This window comes from Vombatus ursinus, unplaced genomic scaffold (genome assembly GCF_900497805.2).
Source record: "Vombatus ursinus unplaced genomic scaffold, bare-nosed wombat genome assembly UNPS02014792.1, whole genome shotgun sequence".
NCBI lineage: Eukaryota > Metazoa > Chordata > Mammalia > Diprotodontia > Vombatidae > Vombatus > Vombatus ursinus.
This window is the reverse complement of record NW_020954570.1, coordinates 8,185,121-8,200,088: the sequence shown is the minus strand read 5'-3', so window position 1 is coordinate 8,200,088 and position 14,968 is coordinate 8,185,121. Positions and strand designations below refer to the sequence as shown.

The 14,968-nt window shown below is 36.0% G+C and overlaps 1 protein-coding gene across 5 annotated transcripts in view; it reads right to left on the bottom strand.

Moving 5' to 3' along the window:
* FER (FER tyrosine kinase) overlaps positions 1-14,968 on the bottom strand; it is a 260,682-nt gene that overhangs the window by 184,101 nt on the left and 61,613 nt on the right. For all 5 annotated transcript variants that reach the window (XM_027869209.1, XM_027869208.1, XM_027869210.1 and 2 more), the window contains 2 exons: positions 6,361-6,498; positions 5,448-5,567 (listed from right to left, as the gene is read on the bottom strand). In XM_027869209.1, the coding sequence (XP_027725010.1) occupies positions 5,448-5,567; positions 6,361-6,498 (258 nt within the window). The remainder of the gene's footprint in view (positions 1-5,447; positions 5,568-6,360; positions 6,499-14,968) is intronic.

Here is a 14,968-nt window from a genome sequence, read left to right as displayed (position 1 = left end):
CCTTTATAGAGGGCAGAACCTGGACTTTGAAGCTCCCCCCACTTTGGATCTGTACCTCTGTTAAGTCTCAACTCCATGAATCCCCTACAGTATCCTTCTCCCTTTCTCCTCCCCTTTCCAGCTTCCTTTTGTATGCTGTCTTCTCCATTACACTACAAACTCCTTGAGAACAAGGACTGTCTTTTTCTGATTTGTATCCGCAGTGACTAGAATATAATGTGAATCACAACACAATGTGATGAGTCCTGAAGACCTTCTTACTTGTCTCCTGAGGAACCTGTATGCAGGCCAAGAAGCAACAGTTAGAACCAAACATGGAACAACTGATTAGTTTACGATTGGAAACAGAGTACAAGTCTGTATATTGTCACCTTATTTATTTAACTTATATGGAGACTACATCATGCAAAATACCAGGCTGGATGAATCAAAAGCTAGAATTAAGGTTGCCTGGGAAAATATCGACAATCTTAAAGTATGCAGATGATGCCACTCTGATGACACACAGTGAAGAGGAATTAAGAAGCCTCTTGATGAGAATGAAAGAGGAGAGTGTAAAAATTAGCTTGAAACTTAACATCAAAAAAAAACTTAGATCCTGGCAACTGGTCCCATCACTTCCTAGCAAAAGAGGGAGAAGAAATGGAAGTAGTGTCAGATTTTATATTCTTGGGCTCAAAGATCACTGCAGATAGGGACTGCAATAATGAAATTAAAAGATGCTTGCTCCTTGGAAGGAAAGCTACAACAAATCTGGACAGCATACTATAAAGCAGAGACATCACCTTCCTGACAAAGGGTCCATATAGTCAAAGCTATAGTTTTTCCAGTAGCAATGTAAGGCTGTGAGAGTTAGACTATAAGAAAACTTAGTGTTATAGAATCAATGCCTTTGAATTGTGGGGCTGGAGAAGACTTTTGAGATTCTCTTGTACAGCAAAAAGGTCAGATCAGTCAATATTTAAAGAAACTAATTCAGGCTATTCACTGGAAGGTCAAATACTGAAGCTGAAGCTTAAAAACTTTGGCCACATAATGAGAGGACAGGACTTATTAGAAAAGACCCTGACGCTGGGAAAAATTGAAGGTAAAAGAAAAAGGAGATGGCAGAGGATGAGATGGATAGATATTACCATGGACACAACAAACATGAACTTAGACTTCAAGAGATAGTAGAGGACAAAAGGGCCTGGCAAGCTATGGTCCATGGGGTCACAAAGAGTCAGACATGACTGAACAACTGAACAACTGAACAACAACAAATGTTTACTGAATTGAAGAAAGTGCACTGTGCTTAGAGTTAGTGGACCTGGGTTCAAATCCTGACACTGATACTTACCTGTGAGACCTTGGGCAAGTTATTTGACCTTTCTGGGCCTTAGTTCCTCAACTGATCTAAGGATTCATGGAAGAAAACATAAGTATCATCAAGAAGGTGGTTAATAACTCTCTGATAGTTAATAACTATCTTTTGACCTGAGACCTGACCACAACAGAAGTCTGGTGTCTTTTTGTGGTATCTATACAAAACACAATAAAGAATTTCAAAAAACTTGTTGAAATTGATAACTCCTATTAAATTTTTGTGATTTCCAGCAGAATGTAAATTCTTTAACATCAGAGACTTCTCAATTCTTTTTGTATCCTCAGCTCACAGCACAATTCCTTACAGTTTCTGCCTACTATAATGGCATTTAATAAATGACTATTGATTGGTTAATTTAAAGGAGAAGTGATAGTCAGATGAAAATTTAGAAACAATTTCTGAAGATTAGAAAGGCTTGGTCAAAAAAACTGAAGATCACAGGGGCAAAGAATGGTTATAAAGATGTTTGAGATCGGTACTTGGATTTCTGAACTATAGCTTAAAAAATGGGAATGATAGGATTCTTTGAGGGATAGAGTTCACCTAATAAAGGCTCCTCAAGATACATTCTAAGGAGAGGGGATTTAAACTAAAAAGCATGGAGGAAAGAAACTGCCTAAGTATATCCACCAAGAGAGAAACTAGAATGAAGGAAAAGTAATAGTTCAAACACAAAGAAGTTCATAGGAGATGAAAATCCAAGAAAGTAATCATTGATAAAACCCATGATCTCTAATATCTGTACAAAAAAAATACCCAAAGGTAGCAATCAAGATGAACTAGAGGGTCATGAACAAGATGAATCAATTTAGCTACTACACCTTGGGCCGCTTCCAAACTGTCCTGATCCTCCCTGCTGCTCTCCTTTACCAAATTATCTTGGATTTATTTTGTACATGTTTTATACATATTTATGTGTACACACACTGTCTCCCCTGAAAGAATGTAAGCTCCTTAAGGCTGGTGTTTGGCAAATAATGAGCACTCATTGATTGGCTGGTTAAAGGAACTGGGGATAAGTAGCATGAAGAAGGGAAGGTTCCTGGGGAATGTAGTAGGTGTCTTAGACTTATCCCACATAGCCCCAAAGTTCATAGCTAGAAGTAGGGGGTAGAAGTTACAAGAGGGCGAATTTAGGCTTGATATCAGTCAGTCCACCAACCAACAAGTATTTATTAAGCACCTACCATGTCCCAGGCACTGTGGTAGGTTCTTGGAATACAAGTACAAAGAAAGAAGCAATTCATATAAAATTACATGCAATATCATAAAGTGAATAAAGACAAATATTTAGAAAGTTAAATACAGTTCTCTCTTCCACAGTGCAACTTTCCCCATTGAGGTTTTGATTTACCATAGGTCGGCATAAGAAATTAAATGGGAATTTTGGGAGAGTTTTGTGGAAGCCACAGATGACACGCAAAGGCCATCAGACAACACAGAGCCTTTGACCAAATACTTAATCCAAATTTTGCAAAAAGATAACTGTAAACACCCCATAAAAGAAAAAAAATTCAGACTTCACCTCTGGTACAAAGGGAGGATCAAAAATTTTTACACAGATTTTCCATATTGCCAGGGCGCTGCGCCCCTAACCCTCCCCTCACACACACACAATGTGGAAGGGACAACTGCATAGACTGATCCTCAACTTGCATAAATTACTATGACAAGAACCTTTTAATTCATCTAGCTCTATTTGGCCAGGCCAAAAGAAATCGCAACCATTCCTAAGAGCCAGCCATAGGGTTTTATAACCACTGCACCCAGAATGATCAATCAGCAAGAAACTACCATGTGACAAGCACTGTACTAAGCACTAGAGAAAAAAAACGAGTTTACATTCTACTGGAGGAATGTATTGATGTTAGCATATGCAAAATATGTACAAAATAAATACAAGGTAAGTGGGGGTATGACAGTGGAGAGAAACTAGCAGCGGGAAGGGAATCAGCAATGGTCTCATGTAGAAGTTGTAATTTTAGTTTGGTTCTAAGAAAACTAAGGATGCCAAGAACAAAAGAAGAAGGAATATATCCCAATTATGGAGACTAGCCTTTATTTTCTTTCTTTCTTCCTTTCTTATTTCCTTCTCCCCACATGGGGCATTACACCCTTAACTGTTGGTGCTCTGCCCAAAGGGAATGTAAATTTTAATCTCTGAAACTTTTTTTTGGTTTATTTTTTCTCTTAAAGACCAGATCTTAACCCCAGATCACCCTGGCTCCCATTGATTGGCCAGCAATAGCCTGGCCAAGACCTACTTGGTCATTGTTTGGACCCTGATTGGCTCAGAATGAATGTAAATAACAATTATTTCTGTTCAGGCATGAAACCCAGAGGATCTTCCCCTCCCAGATCTAATTTTTTAAGAGGTCATTCTCAGCCTCATTTCTTATTAAGCCTTAATCACTGAATGGGTGTTGCTTCAGTCAAACTGAGACCTGATAAAGAACCTAGCTTGAAAAGGCCAAGGTCCCCCACTGCATCCTGGGCCATTGCCAGTTGTCCTGATCCATTTCTGGCCACTAGACCCAGATGGCTCCGGAGGAGAAAATAAGACTGGTGACTTTGCACAGCCCTCCCTCACTTAAATTCAATTCCTTTCCAAGTCATGGCATCACCTCCCTGATGTCATGGTCCTCTTCAAGAAAGACAAACAACAGTCTTTATAAAAGTAAAGGTGAAAAGACAAAGTCTCAAGTATGAGGGCGGCAAAAACAAAGGAAATTCTTTAATTCTATCAGATAGAGACAAAGTAAATAAATAATAATCAAATTCAACCTTTTGAAGTAAGAGTCTACAGATGAGCCCCAATAAAAATTTCAAGCTTAAAGAAATAACATATAAACATGAGAACAGGTTCATTAGCAGCAATGGTGCGATAAAGGGATAGATCCATATATTTATCCAGGAACTTTCTTTATAATGTTTATAGTCAATCAAAAGATTGGCTAAATAATTTTTTAAAAGACCCAGTACTCTGCATTCCAAATTGAATGTTAATTATTAACTGCTTGGTGAAAGAAAGCACTGATAGCACATTAAGAAAGATCTGGTCCCCATTGTTTCTGTTATCTCAGTAAGCACAAGTGAAATGTCTGGAATTCATTCTCATCCTATCTTCACCTTGGAGAAACCCTAGCTTCTTCCAAAGCACAGTTTAGTTGCCACCTCTTCCATAAGGGTTCTCCTGATTCCTTAAGCCTTCAACATACTCTCTCCCTTGACATTACTTTACATTTATTTCTGTGTTAATTTTTATATACTTTATATTTACTTATATCTCCCCCAAAAAGACATAAGCTCCTTGAGGGTGGGAGCATTTTCCTTTTTTTTTTTTGGCTTCATTTCCCCCAAGATCTAACATGGTTACCTGCACCTATCACATACATAATCAACATTTGTTAAACTAAATTGAATTTACTAGAACCTCTAAAGTTTAAAAAAAAAACTGAAATCACACAACTGAGTAAATCTGATTTGAAAGAAAATAAGAGACAGAATTCTGTAACAGAAGGAGCATTTAATCAAGAGTCAGAAGATGTGAGTTATAGACCCAGTTCAGTTCTAGTTAGCTATGTGAATACTGATAAAATCACACCACCACTGTGAGCTCATTTTTCTCATCTATAAAATGAAGGAGTTAAACTGGTAATCTCAGAGTCTCCTAACAGCTCAACTAAAATGTCCATCTGGAAAATAGTGATAATAATCCCTTGCCCTGGAGAACTGTTTTGGAAGACAAATGTAACGATACAGGTAAAAAAAAATTTAAGACCATCATATTCCTTTTCTTCATTTAAAAAATAAAATTTCAAAACATAAAATTCTTCCTCAGATAAAGTTAGAATACTGACCTAAATAATATTAGAAGAAAACCAAAATTGACTACTAGAAATTGTTATTATATAAGTAAAATATATGTTAAATAGAAGAATGGATATAGGAGTAAGATAATAGTATATTTTATAGCACATTATACAAAAATAAGCATTTAAAATTTAGCAAACCACTTAAATCTAACATAAAAATCAAGACTATCCTATTAATCTATGAATAGTTTGAATTTTCTACTTACATTATTTGCAAACTCTCTGCTGTTAAATTATTCCACATGATCTCATTAGCCTGAAGACTTTCATTTTCTTCAAGTAAAGAAGCATCAAACTCAATTTCTTGCTCCTCAACAGCTGGTGATCTGGTAAAACACGGAAAATAGTTGTGATTGAGATTGCATGTACCATTCATTATATATCAAGGACAAATATACATCATGGTATGACAGCTAGAAGGAATTACAGAGGCAACTTGTCCAAACCTCTTATTCTACAAATGAGGAAAGTGAAGCTGAGATATTAAGTGATTTGCCCACCCATAGAGGTGATAGTTGAACTCAGGTCCTTAGAATTGTGAACTTTTCCACCACAGCTTGCATGGCCAAATTCTTGGGACAGATCAAGAGTATATTTGCTCTATTCAAAAATGATATTAATAAAAATGTGTTTTATTATACTAGATAAATTTACACACAAATAACTAAGAACAAATTAAACCAATCTGTTTACTTTCTTCTGAATAAACTGAAGACATAAATTGTGAAAGAGAAGATACATTTTCACGTATAAAGGCAAAGTATTGCTCTAAGTGATGTTATGGTGAAAACTGAAAATGCATTACTTCAAAATGACTAATAGCAATTATATATTTGAAATGTGTATATAATTATTAGCATTCTCTCCCTTCTCAAGTTACCTATTATCTACTTATACATGTACATGTTATACACTTGTCTTTGTACTCTCAAAGGCTAGCACAGTGCCTTGTCCATAGTATGCATGTTAGTTGAACTGAATTGGATTAAAAAATGACTTTCAAAATAACTAAAAGTCAATAATTAAAATAATTTTTTTGCCTTACAATGCTTTTACATTTGTTCAACTGTATTTCAACCTTTTGACATAAATGATGAAAGTAGAAGAAAAATCTCATACCTGTAAACATCTATGAAATTGTTGTATTCCGTGCTAGGATCAATCTGTTCAACTGATGTCTGAATCTCTTTATGGACATTAACTATCTCCTCTGTAACAAGACTGGTAATCTGGCTGTATTCATCAAATATACTTTTTCTAAGAACAAAAATATAAATAATCAACAATTTTCAGTTTTGAAAGAGACTGAAATGAAAGCAGAATAACAAACATTAAATTTATTATATCAGTTGTATCTCAAAGACTATTTATGAAACTCATTTCAAATACCTGAAGAATCAAGTAAAGGATTTTATAATGGAAAAGAATAAAGTAGACTTTGAAATCTTCAGCCAATGACATGAAAATGGTTGAAAATAACTACGGATTACAGATGTAAGTTAACAGAAGGAAAAAATATGATTGACTAGAATAGTCAGAGGAGGCCTTGAAGAGAAGACTTAGAGAAGAAAGGGAGGATTTACTAGGCAATAGAAAGAGCAAAGACAAAAATTTGAGAATAACGTGCAGCATATTTGGAAGACTGTAAGGAAACTGATCTAGACTTAAGTAGAGTAGGGTATGCCTGTTGGAGAATAGTGAGAAATGAGGTTGTACAAGAAGATCAGATGTAGCTTTCCCTTACTACTCTGGAATATGAAGAGTTTATAAGCCTGGGGATAGTGAAACAATGGTGGGAGAAGTGAAAGTATTAGTAGGGGAAACTTGTTTACTTGTTTATTTAATTTTGAATTGTACAGCAGTAGCACACTGAAGAGGAGATATCCTATAGGCAGCAATAAATATGAAATCAGAAAGTTTCTACAAGACTAAAGATTAGTGCACTGAAGAAAAGGATACAGCATGCTCTAAGAGAAGGAATACTGGCTTGTGAGTCAAGAGGCCTCAGTTCTAAAAGTGGCTCTGCCACCAGCCACTTGTGTAGTCTTAGGCAAATCATTTCACCTCCCTAGCATTCAGTTTTTTCATCTTTAAAATTAGGGGCTTGGACTATATTCGTCACCCTTTTCGGGTCATGGACTCACTGTTTTGGCTGACTGATAAAGTTTATGTACCCCATCTCAGAAGAATGTTTTTATATTCCTAAAACAAAATACATAGGACTATAAAGGAAATCAATTATATTGAAATAGCTATCAAAAAAATTTTAAGTACATGGGCCCCCAAGTTAGGGACATGTGAACAAGATGACTCTAAGATCTCTTTTAATTTTATGTCTCCACAGCATTCTATTATTATCCTGTGATCCTCAGTGGTTTTATGTAAACAAACCAATTAATACTTCAGTTGAGAAAATGGAAAGAGCACTGGGATTTGGAATCAGAAGACTTGGGTTCAAATGTTGGTCTGCTACTTATTACAATATTTCATAGGCTAGGTGTTTCTATTTTACTTATTTTATTTTATTAGTAATTAAATTTATTAAAGTGATTTTTCCCCACTGTTTTCTAGTTTGGGCTTTTTACATTCTACTATGTGCTATGTTACCCAACAACTTTCTAATGGGAAAGTACTAGAAACTAGAATTTCTGATATCCTATAATTCAAATAATCAACCTAATTATTCACCAAAATTATCAATTATTACATATTATATAACTTTTATAATTATGCATTATATAATTATTTATAGCATATGAATATAATATGTAATGTGTGTGCTGATATATACTATTATAATTATAATATAAATTATATACTATAATTATAATTAAATACTACTATAATTATAACTAAATAATAGTATAATTATAAATAAATATTATTGTGCCAAAATTAACTAGAGCTTCCAGTAGGTTTTTTAGAGCAGAGGTGTCATAGTCTCTACTAAGGAGAAAATGTTTACCAAAATAAATAAAAATACAACAAAACATAGGTAATGTCAATTTGTGGTTTTATAAGTCAGTATGTTGCTTCAGGGATCCATTTCTATTTGAATTTGACACCATTGATAATGTTTTGTGGGTGAAGAGTTTCTAAGTTTGTAGAAGAAGTCAGGGGGAACAAAAGACTTACAAACAAGAGTGACTAGCCTAGGTAAAGCCTTTCAATTGTTTAAAAGTCTAAAGGTAAGAAATTAAGGGAAATAATTTTAAAAGTTTCTGGAAAAACATGTATTAAGCAACCCTAGAACTCTTGATTCATCAGGTAGTCCATCACTCCCCCAACATACCAGATAATAAAGCTGTTACTATATATAATTAGTAAGTAAAACACATTATATTACAGTATATTTTAAAGTCACAGTAATCATTCACTAACCTGGGACTACATACAATTAAATTCAAAACTGCAAACATATTTGAACATTCAGAAACAATAAAGCAACAGAAAATCCTCAGAAACTAAACTGTACTAATCACTAACTTTTACCATCCAAAAACCACAAGAGAAGAGGTACATAATCTGCCTGAGATGTACAACTATGTAATTTGTATATTTTCAGTGTCAAAAAATAAAACACAGATTACAGAAGAAGTGTAAAAGCAAATTGATTAATTTATCCATAGTTTTTAAATAAGTGTCAATAAAAATTTGTCTGCATAGGTAGATGAAATACTAAAACAGCAATAAATTGAAATATCTTTGAAAGATTTTCTGCAGTGTCCAGAGATTATAACCTTAAACAGTCAGAGGGGTTGTCAAATATTCTAGAATATCTAGAACATTCTCACAAAATATCTAAACAACCAACACATGTAAAGACTTTAAGGCACCAGTCTGTGAGGAACGAGATACCACAGCATGCATAACTTGATGTGAATGCCACTCTAATACCATATTTTTTAGAATTGCTTAACCTGCTTGAATTCTGGCTGTGTGGGTTCACTCTTAGAGGCTTATATAATCATAGGGTTGTTACAAAAGGTAACTGGGAGGCTAAGTTAATTCTAAAGGAATCTTCAGATTCATAATAGCCTTGGCATTAGTGAGAGGCATGGTGGAGAAAAGAGCAAAAGAAGGGTAAAGAATAGAACACATCAGAATTACAGAACTAGACAGGAATTCCAATGGAAAGTTTCTCAGAAATGATTTAGGCTACCATTGCTTCTTAGGGGCAGCATAAGATAGTGACTCCAAAGCCAACATTCTGGCCTTAGAATCAGGAAGATCTGGTACATACACTACCTGCATGACCCTTGGCAGGTCACATAAGATCTCAGTGTCCCAAGCAACTCTATTATTAACTGATGTAATCACAAAAAGTGAAAGATAAGAGAGGTAGTAAGATATTATGTGAATAAAATACAAAGACTTGTCTAAACCTAATCATTCTTTTACAAAGTGTAAAAAAATATTTTGAACTGGAGGGAGAACTTGGCATTGGCTGACAACTGACCAAACTCCAGCTGACCTTTAAAAGAAAAGCCTAGAAAGAGTCAGAGAGTTTGAAGTGCAGTTAAGATGTATCTAGGAAGGAACAAAGAAACATACTTTCTAGGGAGGCCCAGGCACAAAGGAGCAGCACTCCATTCAGGAAGCAATTTCAAGGAACAAGACCTCTGGCAACAAAGAAGATAACCAACTATGGATTTTAAGACATAATTAGCCTTGAGAGTTGAGCTGCAGTAAGGAAGATCCAGATGAGCATTCACAAGTAGAACAAGAACATTGGATCTCTGTAACACTCAAGCAATAAGTTATGTTGGTCACATGCATTCCCTACATTTATGCCTCTCTATGAGAATACGCTTAAGTTTATTCTTAGTCATCAGACAGATGTATATATTTGTAGAAAAGTGTATACCAGGTTTATGGGGGGAGAGTTTTGTGACTACTAACTGACTATGCCATCTTAGTAAATGCCTTTGCTTGAAGGTAATTACATCCACTGGTTGACTATTAAAGGTAATCTCACTGGTGGAGGCTAATGAGTTATAGTTTCAGGGACCTTGGAATCTATTAGAGTAGTCACTCTACTCAAGGACCTAACATGAAAACCCATGACATTAACTGTGCAGTGAAGTTAATACATAAGAGTACTTCTGGTTCTTAGAATTTTAAATTTGCAAATGTTATCTTCCCTCTGGGGAATACAAATGAATCAATAATGCTTGCTACAGAATATATACACTGGTACATATGTTTATATGTAGCAGTATGTAGTAATTATTTTTCTTCTCCTTGACAGAATTTTTGTGTGCTAGAAAGTTATTCCTGACCTCCTATGGAATCTTAATTAGCATTCAGAGGTAGAATTCCAAGTGAAAAAACCATAAGCATTCCCATAAATGCTTTAATTTCCATCTCTCAGCTCCAGGCATTTTTTTCTTGTTGTCCCCCACGCTTGGAACACACTTCTTCCTCTGTTCCAACTATTGACCTCCCTAGCTTCATTTAAGTACCAACTAAAATCCCACCTTCTACAGGAAGACTTCCCCAATCACTCTCAATTCTACTGCCTACCTTCTGTTATCTCCTACTTATCCTATATATAGATAGCTTTGTATATATTTGTTTGCATGTTGTCTCCTCCATTAGACTGTCAACTCCTTGAGGGCAGAGACTGTTTGCCTCTTTTTATAACCCCAACACTTAGCAACAGTGCCTGGTGTTCTTAATAAATGTCTAATCAGTTAGCTAATCAGAGATACAGGGCTGTATTTCTGATACTTCTCACAAATTCGCTGGGAAGATTCACACCTGTGTCATTTAACTCTCTCCCTCTTCATATATAGATATGTGTATATGTATATATGTACATATGCATATATAGAGAGACAGATAAGAATATCAGTATATAGATGTACATATCTTGTAAGATTTGGTAGTTTCTTGCTTTTATCCCTACAAAACAGCTCTTAATAGTTCTCTTTTGGAGACATAATGTACATGACTTCCCTCCTTTTTTCCTTTACCTAGTTGCCACATAACTGCTTATTTGAAGTCATTTGCTGCCAAATACAAGAACTTAAATGGGCAGAAGAAACTATCCAAATTCCCTTGTTTTAAAACTCCTTAAAAGACTCTCTTTCCAACTGCTACATCAAGTGGCCCTAATTTATCTCCACAACTAACATTTCTATAGGACAAATCTACCCATATCACTGCCCTACTCTAAAAAGCTTCATTAGTTCCCAGTTGCCTAAAAAACAGAACACAAACTCCTCTGTGTAGCATTTAAAGCCATTCATATTCTAGATCTTTCCAGAGTGATGATAGAATACCTTCTCTCACATGCTTTTCACTCCAGTCACACTGTCTGCGTGCTATTATCTGAACATGGCTTTCCTTTTCCTGTCTCCATGCCTTTGCCCAGGCTGCCCCCAAGTCTAGAAATGTCTCCCTCAACCTGACCTCTTGGTCAATGCTCAATTCAATTTGCCACTTCCTTCAAGTAGCTTTTCCAGATTGCCTCAGTTGTTGTTCTCATCACAACCACCTCAGCACTGTATTTTTTGTATACATGTCCCTCGACCTCCCAGTGTAAAATGTAAGCTCCTTGAGAGCAAAGACTCTTACATCCTCAGGACCAAGCAGAGATAGTAGAATATAGCAGTCAAATGAACAAGGCATGAGGTGCTTTTATTACTTTGATTAGTTGGCAAAATTATTCAAAGAAATGTAGAGCTGAGGGCAGCACTTTGAGTGGAAAAAAATAACATCACTAAACTAGAATTGATGTTAGTTATCTGGGTTTAGTCCCATTAATTGTTTGACCTTTAGAAAGTCACTTCAATTTTCTGGGTCTCAATTTCCTCACCTGTAAAATGAGAGATGTGGTTGAGATAATATCTAAGTTGCCTTCCAGCTCTGATATTCTGTGGTTATAAATTATAAATGTGGGACCTAAGAGTGGACAACAAAGGAACAAAGGGGCTTCTGATTCCTGATTTTGAAAACCCTTTTTCTCTACTGATTGTCTCCACCACCACCATGCCCCTTCTTCCCACAGAATTTAAGATCCTAGAGGTCAGGAGCTTTTTGTTTTTGTCTAAATATTTTCAATCCCTACCACATAATAAATGCTTAACAAATGGATGCTAAATTGATGCATGAATTAATAATAGCTTTCAATGTACCCCTTAGCAAAGAATCAACATTATCAGAAAACCAACAGTTGCCAATTGTCCCAAACAAAGTCCTTTCACCAGGCAAGCCAAGTCACATGACCCCCTTGCTCTAAGGATATCATAGAATGGAAGTGACCTAATACAAGTATATTGACCGGATGATGAGATAGGGCATCACAGGGTGAAGGCTGAAGAATTGGGTTCATGAAATAAATAAGCAGAGACCCATGCAATAGAGAGTGCTTCTCTCTTCCTTCTTTCTTATATTCGTTCAAATAAGTGTTACACACACAATATGTGCAAGGCACAATGCTAAAAACTAAAAGAAATATAAAAGCAAGATATAGTTATTTCCTACAAGAAATTCATGTACTAGCATAACATATTTATGTGTTCTTTCTCTTTGTATTATCGTCTCTCTTGTTCTTTACTTCTTCCCTATTACATCATGATTATTACACTTTTTGCTAGCCAGATTATTTCAGTTATTGTACTTGTATCCACAGTGCCTAATACGTAGTAGATGAACGCTTTATTTAGCTGTACTAGTCCAGAATCAGCTGTAATTACTTTACAACGTGTCACTGCAATTAAGAAAGCTATCACATCTCTTTTACAATTCTCTTAAGCACAGAAGTAGCTACTCCTCACTCCCTGGCTTTGGCCACTTTCTAATAAGTTACATATCATCTCAGATAATGCATTATATGAATGAGTGGAGTCTAACATTCCTGGTCTTACTCAGTTAACTCCAGGGCTGGTTCTGTCACACCTAGCTAACCCCAGGAAATTCACTGTACAATTATTATCTTAGAGGAAGTCACACTTCTTTTGTGGAATCTTACAGCAGGATAATCTTAAAGACTATCAAGTCATAATTTTACAGAATAGTAAACTGATGCTCACAAAGGTAAAACTGTCACTAGCCCAAGGATACTCAGGTAGTGAATGAGCCAGGACTAGGGCCTCATATAACCTGCCTCTGTAGCCAGTTCTCTTTCTACTATTCCACAACATTTTTCTGGTCCTTCCTTTCACACTTCCTTTTCCATTCCCCCAAGATTCCCAGTAGCTGATACAAATGCCCTTTATCAACTCTATTCAATGGAACTGAAGCAAATACTAAATTTCACACAAGGGAAAATCAAGTCCCTTAAGAAAACTTTCTGGCAGAAGATTCAGAAACTAAGCAGAGTCTAGCTACTGAACCTCCAAGTAATCTTTCTGAAGGCTACAGTGGTTTTACTATTTAAAAGATTCTTAATCCTTTTAGAATGGGCAGCTAATCAATTGTATTTAATTGTTGGCTAGAAGTGGGACTTTTATTGTTGTTCCTATTGTTTTGGGCAAACAGGAGATACAGAAAATCGAACACTGACTCTGTGTGTTGTTAGGCTGGGCAACCCAGAAGAAGAATTATCAGATTTAGGAAATAGCCGAAGTTATAAAGATGATGATTATACTACTAATAATAAGCATAATAAGCATGTGGCACTTTAAGGTTTGCAAAGCATTTCATATATATTACCTCATTTTATCCTCACAACAACTCTGTGGGGTAGATGCTATTATTATCCCCATTCTACAGAGGCAGGCAGAGGTTAAATGACTTGCCCACATTCACATAGCTAGTTAAGTGTCTGAGGCTATATTTGAACTCAGATGTTCCTGTACTCTGGCCACCATATTATTAAACTGCCTCTAGCAAAGGGAACACATGAAGGGAAATAAAGGTAAAGAGAAGGAAATATGTAAAATCAGCATGGGTAATGCCCTCCTTTGTATGGAGAATCCAAATCAATCCAAAAAGCATGTATTAAACTCCTACTATACAACAGACAGGGATACAAAGAAAAAATATATATATAGCTCCTGCCCTCTAGAAGTTTAAATTCCACTAGGTGGATACAAGATATACACAAATGCATAATATGATCAAAATAAAAGCAATGTAATTGGGGGGAGGGGAGGGAGGGGGAATGCTGCTACCAACTGAGAGAAATCAGGAAAGGTCTCCTGAAGAAGAGGGAACTTGGGTTGGGTTTGAAAGGAGCCATGGGTTTCAAAAGGCAGAAATGAGGAGGGAGAAGTTTCCAGGGATGCTGCTTATCCAAAGGCAAAGAGGTGTGAGATTATGAAGAGGACTGAGGTAAGGTAAGGAGACTAGCATGGCTAGAAAACCTAGTACATGAGAGGGAGGATATGAAACCCATCCGGTGAGATTCGCCCAAACCAAGCTATGAAGGATTTTAAAACCCAAACCAAAGAGTATGTGTTTAATCCTAGAGGTATTATTTACAGGGATTAGGGTGTCCTTGCAGTTTATTCATAGAGAGGCACCAGGTTTCTGAGCAGGGGAATGACTGGGTCAGACCTCTGTTTTAGAATACCAGTTTGAACACTGTATCCCAGATGGGAAAGGCTTCAATTATTGTTTTTCAGACATGTCTGATTCTTTGTGACCCCATTTGGGGTTTCTTGGCAAAGATGCTGGAGTGGTTTGCCATTTCCTTCTCCAGCTCATTTTACAGATTAGGAAAACTGAGACAAAACAAGTTTAAGTGACTTGCTCAGGGTCACATAGCTAATAAGTG